Source organism: Carex rostrata, chromosome 29 (assembly GCF_964058835.1).
Source record: "Carex rostrata chromosome 29, lpCarRost1.2, whole genome shotgun sequence".
In the NCBI taxonomy this organism is placed as follows: Eukaryota; Viridiplantae; Streptophyta; class Magnoliopsida; order Poales; family Cyperaceae; genus Carex; species Carex rostrata.
The window spans coordinates 338,624-346,152 of record NC_135946.1 but is presented as its reverse complement, the minus strand read 5'-3'; the positions used below and the strand labels follow the sequence as shown (position 1 = coordinate 346,152).

Sequence of the window (7,529 nt, the reverse complement as noted above, 5' to 3'; positions counted from 1 at the left end):
TTTTTTTTTTTGAAAAGTAACAATAACAACCTATTCAGTACATAACCCCTTAAAATTAGAATACCAGCGTCTAAAAAAGTTGTAAAAGGTCTACCCACTAACAAAACCTCTAAAAGTTAGAATACCAGTAAGTACTCATAAATGTCTTTCATTCTTAAATTTTCACATTTACGTACTTTTTACCCCTATAAGTCAGAAAATTATAAAAACACCAAATCCTTTGAATTCATATCAAATTGATGTCAACAGAAAAACAACCAAAGCATTCAAATCAAATTAATCTCAACAACAAAACAATTAGCAATTTTAAACTAGAAGATGACCTCAAAGCTTATTCTGCTTTAGGTTTCCACAATGAAATAGCACGTATTATGTTACCCTTCCAACCCCAAAAGAACCAATTGCAATCTTCTTCAACAAAACATGCATCATTATAACCAGTTCTAAACATTTCACGGCATTCTTTTATTACACGTGGATCTACCAGAAACGGTTGAAAGCCGGTCTGCAAATTTCGCATGTGCCAATGCTTGTAGTTCTCCGGTCTTACTAAATCTGATCCTTCACATGCTATCAGATTAATTATAGAAGGGCCATAAATTTCTCTTTCTATTAGTTGCATATGCTTGTAGTCCCCTGGAAACAACGCGTCATGTATGTCAAAATACCTGGAGAACTGCAACAAAACCTGTCTAAACCGTGTGATAAAGAAGGGACTGAAGGAAAAGTTTAATATTCCTTGAACGAAAAGCTTCGGTTTGGTCCCTTGAATCAGATCGAGGAGTTTATTACTAAGAGTATTCCTGCCTAACAAAGGTTCATCTCTTGCGCTACCAAAGCTATAAATAGTATTAACTATAAGCACTTCATCATCATTGATATTAAGATCATCAATACAAATATCCTCCCATTGTGAGGCCATCCCTTGATACTCAAAAGGAACTCCAAAACTTAGAGCATAATCTTCCAACCTCCTTCCAGTCTCATTGATTCTTTCAGCAGGGTGAAAGCCCGGCTGAGGCAAATCTATCCCAGTAATTCGTAATTTTGGGGGTCCATCTTTTCTTTTTGCAAGTGATTGAATTAGAGATGGCCATTGGAATCCATGAGTAATGCCAAAATCAACTACATGGATTTTTGATGCATTTCCTATGGCATTGAGAATACTCTCATTAGCAAAATGATATGAAACTCTCATGACAGGGACTACCCTCGAGCACATATAATAGGCCTTCATATAGTCATTAGTGCTTACTTGTCTTGTGAAATACTGGCGATAGGTCGCACTTTCTGTACCAGCCAAGCGTGCTTCTAGTCCATCAACAAGAATGCATGCAAGCCTTTGGATCCCATCTCCAATAGGAGATGCTTCCTTCCTTATTTGTTTTATAAGTTCACAAGCAAATTTATTATCATTCATATGTATCGCCTTTGCACAAGATATGAGACTTGCTCTGAGATTGATATGGTCGTGTTGGTTTTGACGATACTCCCTATATGAGTTTGCTTCGAGCTCCTTGATTTCTATTAGGCCAGATATTTCTTCTCTTGGACAGTTTTCCCCGTGGTTTAGTACTAATCTATCCAACATTTCATCTCTAATTGTTTCCTCGCCGGAGACCATGGGTATTTTGCTATTTCGCTCCTCCAAAAGGTCCAAATCTCCATCATTTGTATTCCTTTTACCCTTTGATTTACTTAGCAGATTACTTTCTTTCTCTTCCCCCAATCTGAACTCTAGTGAGTTGCTTTCACATTTGTTCTTTGGATTAAGTGAAAGATTGCTCACTTGCAAATTTATCAACAATCTATTGTGATTCGGAAGGAACTTCAATCCTTCTTCAACACCTCTCTGAAATTCAGTAGCCAGCAAATTCTCTATACACGGACCCACTTGATCTTTTAAAACAGAAGTTGTGAAATTAGGATTTAACGTTGATTGTTTTGGTACCAATTGATTATCTGGTAAAGGTGGATATTTTTCTCCAAGGATATCATAAAAGGGTTTCTCCATGTCCCTGAGAGCTGTATCTTCATAACCATTTATCCCATCTATATCTTCCTCCAATAAAAGGCGGTTTATGTAGTCTAGTGTTGGATCTAAAAGTATCTCAGACTTCTCATGTTGCTTCAGAGAAAGATTGTTGTATTGGCTTTTTTCGTGGATAATTTGTGAGAAGTTAATGGAACTGTGCAATTCGTTTGACTTGAAAAACCTTGAGTTGTTCTCTTTCGGCAAAGCCATGTATGTTGCTTGCAGCTTCCAAACTTTGATTGACAGATATTTGATCTAGAAATATCATGAATGAATCAAATTAGTGAAGTGAAACTGTTGAATAACATTATTCAGTAAAAAAAAAAAAAATTCAATTTCACCATTAATAGTTGGCTTGTAACACCAAGTAAATTGAGTTGGGAACTAATTAAATAACTATATTTTAAATATAGTGCAACGTAATTGAAATACTAAAATAGAAGTATGACATAAACATTTATATATATTTTTTTCTTATCTCGTTTAACTATAGTTAAATTCTCATTCATTATTAATCTCATTAAACTTGCGTTAATATTTCATGTAATGTATATATAATATTATTATTATTATTGTTATTATTAAAACAAAAAAATGATAATTTAATCAGAGTGGCGCAGTGGAAGCGTAATAAAAATATGTATAATTTATGTTAGAATTTTGGGGACCAAATTCTTTCTGAAGAGGGGGATATTGTAACACTTTATCAATTAGTTATATTTTAATAAAAGTAATTACAATTTAGTATTTGAATTTTGAGGACAAAATTCCTTTTGAAGGAGGGAAGAATGTAACGTCATGTAAATTAAAATACTAAATTAAGGTACGATGTCAATAGTTATATATTTATTTAGCAGTAATTAAATAGTATATAAATAGTATATAATTATAATCCGAATATACAAGACTCAAAATTTATATAATTAGTCGGCAGCACACAATACATAGATATATACATATATATACATTTGATTAATTGGTTGAATAAGAGTCATAACTCCTCAAAGTAACCAGTGCCAATCCAAATTAATATATTTATATATCAGATTAATTGGAGTCATAACTCCTCAAAACAATCGGCGCCGATTCAAATTAGAAACTGTTTCTTTAAATATACATGAATTAACCGGTTTGCATCTCTGTGTTCTTTTCTCTGCCTCTTCACAGACCCTTCTTTCTCTTCAATTATTTATTCATTTCCTCCGCCATCTTCACCGAGGTGATCAAATACTATATTGCTTTCCATTGGTTTTATTCCTTTTTTCTTCATACATTCCATGAGATACCCAATCCGTGCAATCAACGTGTTCCAATTTTTTTATTTAAGGTAATGTTTCTCAGATTGTGTTTTTCGTTTGTTTTTTTTTCTGTTTGTACTCTTTTGGAATTTAATTATTGTATACTATATATATATAAATTACTTTGATGATAATAGATCAGATAGTCATTATTGAGTCAGATAGTCATTTGAAATCTGATTATTTTTATTAAATTCGTTTAGATAGTCAGATTTATATAGTCAGATATTTAATAATTGTCAGATTTATATAGAAATTTTGGAATTTCAAATTTTATTAAATTATTTTATGCTTTTGGAATTTGATTATTTTTATTTAATTCGTTCATATAGTCAGATAGTCATTTTAATTAATTTGATTCATAAAGTAAGTTTGATAATAGATATCATTCTGATTTATATTATTGAGAGATTTTCAATTAGTTTGAATAATTTGGTCTGATTAAATGGTGTCCATGAAGTTCATATAAAATATATATGTATATTCTTTCGGTATTTGACTTTTATCTAATTTACACTAAGTATGATTTTCCATAAAAATAAAAATTGATTAATTTGATTATGTCTTGATATGATGACCCGTCTGAAAATAATTGTGATGATATTCAGATTTTAAAACATAACAAATTTTATTTTAAGTCAGATTAGATGGAAGTAAATATATTTGATTTATATCTCGAATGACAGTCAAATGGAAATATATATATAAGTATTAATTTAGAATCCGTGTTACATGGTCTAGGTTTGAGTTCTGAAGTAAAGAGTGACGGAGAAGTGGTAGTGAACTACACCACAATAGCAGGTACGGGTTTTCCTGGACCTTGTCAAATTGTACTTACCGTTTTGTATGCATATTATTTATTCAATTGTTTGGAATTGTGCATGTTGAATCGAACGATCCCTTTGGCTTGCTTAGAATTACAATAGGATTATTTCATATCGATCATGAGACTTGTAAGTAGGGTGTGTTGAGCATGATATCGTGTAGTGTTAAATGACAAACGTAAAAGGTAACAGATATGTTAAAGGAAAGGGGCCAACATGTGTTGAAGGCATGTTGGAATGTATACATTGGGTCTAGGTTCGACTAGACCCCTCGTCAACGTGGCGTTGGATGGATTTCCCGTCACAGGTCAAGACCTAGCGTAGGGTGGATTCCCCGTCTAGTGAGACAGCCAATATCTAGCGTAGGGTGGATTCCCCGTCTAGTGAGAAGTCTTCCGTTGTTGGATGGATTTCCCAGCGGAGTGGCGGTCTTCCGGTGTTGGATGGATTTCCCACTGGATTGGCAAATAAATTGATTAATGGAAAACTTGAAAGATAATTAAAGAAGTGAGTGTGTGTGTGTTTTAAATATTGCATGATATGTGAGGATATAATAATTATATCCTATTTGTAATAATAAGTAAATTTGACAAATTCCGGGACTGGAACTAAATTCTATACTGAGAGACTGTTCGATCTCTCACCCGTTTCCACTTATGTGGGTTCCAGGAAATAATGAAGCCGGCGATGAGCACGAATAGGAGGGATGCGGATCAGGAAGGCAACGAGCTGACTGCTCAAGTATCTTTTTAATTTCTTTAGTTAAACTTTAAATTTTCTCTTTAGAAGTGGATACATTGACTGACATGGCAATTATCGGTTTGTTTGTCATGTTTGTCTTGATCTCATGTTGAATTTATGTTGTGTGTTTGAACCAAGGTTCTAAATAGCGATTATAGCGGCATAGCGGGGAGGCCAAAAAAAAAAGCTATTGCGAATAGCGTAGCTATAGCGGAAGCTATCACACATAGCGATTTTCCCTTTTCAAACTTTATATTCTATATTTCTACTAATTATCAACATAATCAATATTAGAGAATTGATGTAACAACTAAATGACAACTAATCTAAGTCTATACTTTTTATCAATTACGGAAATAAGAATGAAAAAAAATATAAAAAGTAACATTATTTAATAGTTTATACTTCATGGTATTACATATTATAATAGACAAAGAGCAATTAATTTTATAAGGTAAATGAAGTCAATATACATATTTAAATATTTTATAATTATAATAATAATCAAAATCAGCTTTCAATTGAAACGAACGATAATAATTTTACAAACGAATACTATAAAAAGAGTAATCAAAATGAATAATTAGTATTTGAATATTTCTCGATATAGAATGATAGAATAAATCACAAATAAAAATAGAAGCATATAATTTGGTTTAGTATACTTATCGTAGAATACCATGTAGCATTAGAAATAAGAATAGAAGTACAGAAGTCCATATAAATTGCAAAAAAAAAACCATGTAGCATAGCGGTAGCTATAGCGGGTCTCATATAGCGGTAATAGCGGTCAGCTATTATAGCTATAGCGGTCGTAGCTGAGTTAGCGCAATTTTATCTCATAGCTTAGCGTTTATGGTCCGGAAAAGCTATAGCGTAGCTATAGCGCTGCTATAGCTAGCTATTTAGAAGCCTGGTTTGAACTACTTGTAGTGTTAAAAGACTTCGTTTGACTTTTACATATTGCATGAGTATTTATTATTGATAATGTATGTGATGTGCACACGCCTTACGTATCTTTACGTGGCGGGTTGTCTCGGGGTGTGACATGGCTAGTTCAGATTAATTTAGTAGAAATAGAAGAAGCATCAATGTCAGTTTAATTATATATATTTGTTCTTATGTTCCTTATTTACTAAAAATGCATTAATTAAACACCGAATTTTCCAAATAAATAAGAGCTTTAAATAGGGACAAAATCGGTATAGAGAAATTATTTTTTTCTGTCAATTCTTAGTGTTGTGATTGGAGCACTTACAATAGCTCTTCTCTTTCATGAAACTAAGATAACTAAACCAATTCCAACAGCTATCAACTGTTCTTTAATTAAAGTTATTAAACTAGCTATATTATTAGAAACTAAAACATAAACCAAATAAATAAATAAAATCATCAGTTTTAGCAAGGAACATGGCATCCTTATAGTGTCCCATATATATTAACTTTCACTAAAGATAATGCAAGTTCTATAAATAAAACAAGAAAATAAAACTTTTTTTGTTTTGTTTTTCATAAGCCATAAAAAAGAAAAAAGAAAGGGTGCCAACCACGCAATGTATTTTTAATTTCCCTTTTTGCTCTAATTTTACTGATTTTCAATGTAAAAGGGTTGAGAGAGAATTTTCCAGCATACCTCAAAAGAGCATCACCAGTTAATTAGGTCGAGGAAGAAGCTCCTTTAGATATTATATTGAGAAGTTTGTTTGGGATTTTTGTAATGAGGGAGATCATCACAGCTATAATAACGTGTATTATATTAGATGTTATGGCGCTTTCTAGACTGTCAACATAGAGAAATTTTTGTCTGGTTTTGGTGAAATGTCTATTTCAACTTGGATCATTGTTGACTTGATGTAGGAAAATTATGTAAATTATTGGGCTAAATGAGATGGGCTATGGTGCATTGCAATGCATGGAGGGGTTTGTGCATTGGACCATAAATCTAAAATTCAAAATCCAAATAGCCGATCCAAACCGTTCCTCTTGTTCTCCATATTAATATGTGCTTGGAGACCAAATTTTACATTTTTCTGAATTTGTTTACTATTTATTAAGTATTTTACAAAATTGTTGATCCAACGGTGGCTACTGATTTTACTATTTTGTTAAGCCACCGTTGGATCAACAATTTTGTAAAATACTTAATAAATAGTAAACAAATTCAGAAAAATGTAAAATTTGGTCTCCAAGCACATATTAATATGGAGAACAAGATGAACGGTTTGGATCGGTCATTTGAATTTTGAATTTTAGATTTATTGTCCAATGCACAAACCCCTCCATGCATTGCAATGCACCATAGCCCATCTCGGGCTAAAGTGTAATTATATCTTGATACAAGCAGAAACTATCAACTACAGCGTGATTTTTTGGTAATTTGGACTTTTCAAGGGACTAATTTAATATGTTCAAGTCAGATGGTCAAACTTTTCAAATGACCAAAAGTTATACATTTTTGTAATTGTGAATATTTAGTGGAGGTTCTTTCGTCAACATTGGTCGGCCATCCCAAATTATGAAGACCAACAACCCACCTCTCAATTCTCAATTGGACAAAAGTAAAAGGTAAATACGGTCAGCGGTACCAGTACCGGTACCAAAATGAGTGTAGAGGTTTTGAATAAATGAGTG

General features: G+C 32.4%; 1 protein-coding gene across 1 annotated transcript; it reads right to left on the bottom strand.

Annotated features, from left to right (window-relative positions):
- Positions 1-200: 200 nt before the first annotated feature.
- On the bottom strand, positions 201-6,652 carry LOC144546316 (scarecrow-like protein 9). The gene is made up of 2 exons (XM_078294868.1): positions 6,532-6,652; positions 201-2,290 (listed from the first exon to the last, which is right to left on the bottom strand). The coding sequence occupies exon 2, from the start codon at positions 2,243-2,245 to the stop codon at positions 332-334; it is 1,914 nt and encodes a 637-aa protein (XP_078150994.1). The 5' UTR covers positions 2,246-2,290; positions 6,532-6,652; the 3' UTR covers positions 201-331.
- Positions 6,653-7,529: the final 877 nt, after the last annotated feature.

Excerpts from the sequence above, each read along its gene's own strand:
- LOC144546316 (XM_078294868.1), bottom strand. The coding sequence starts at position 2,245 with ATGGCTTTGCCGAAAGAGAACAACTCAAGGTTTTTCAAGTCAAACGAA.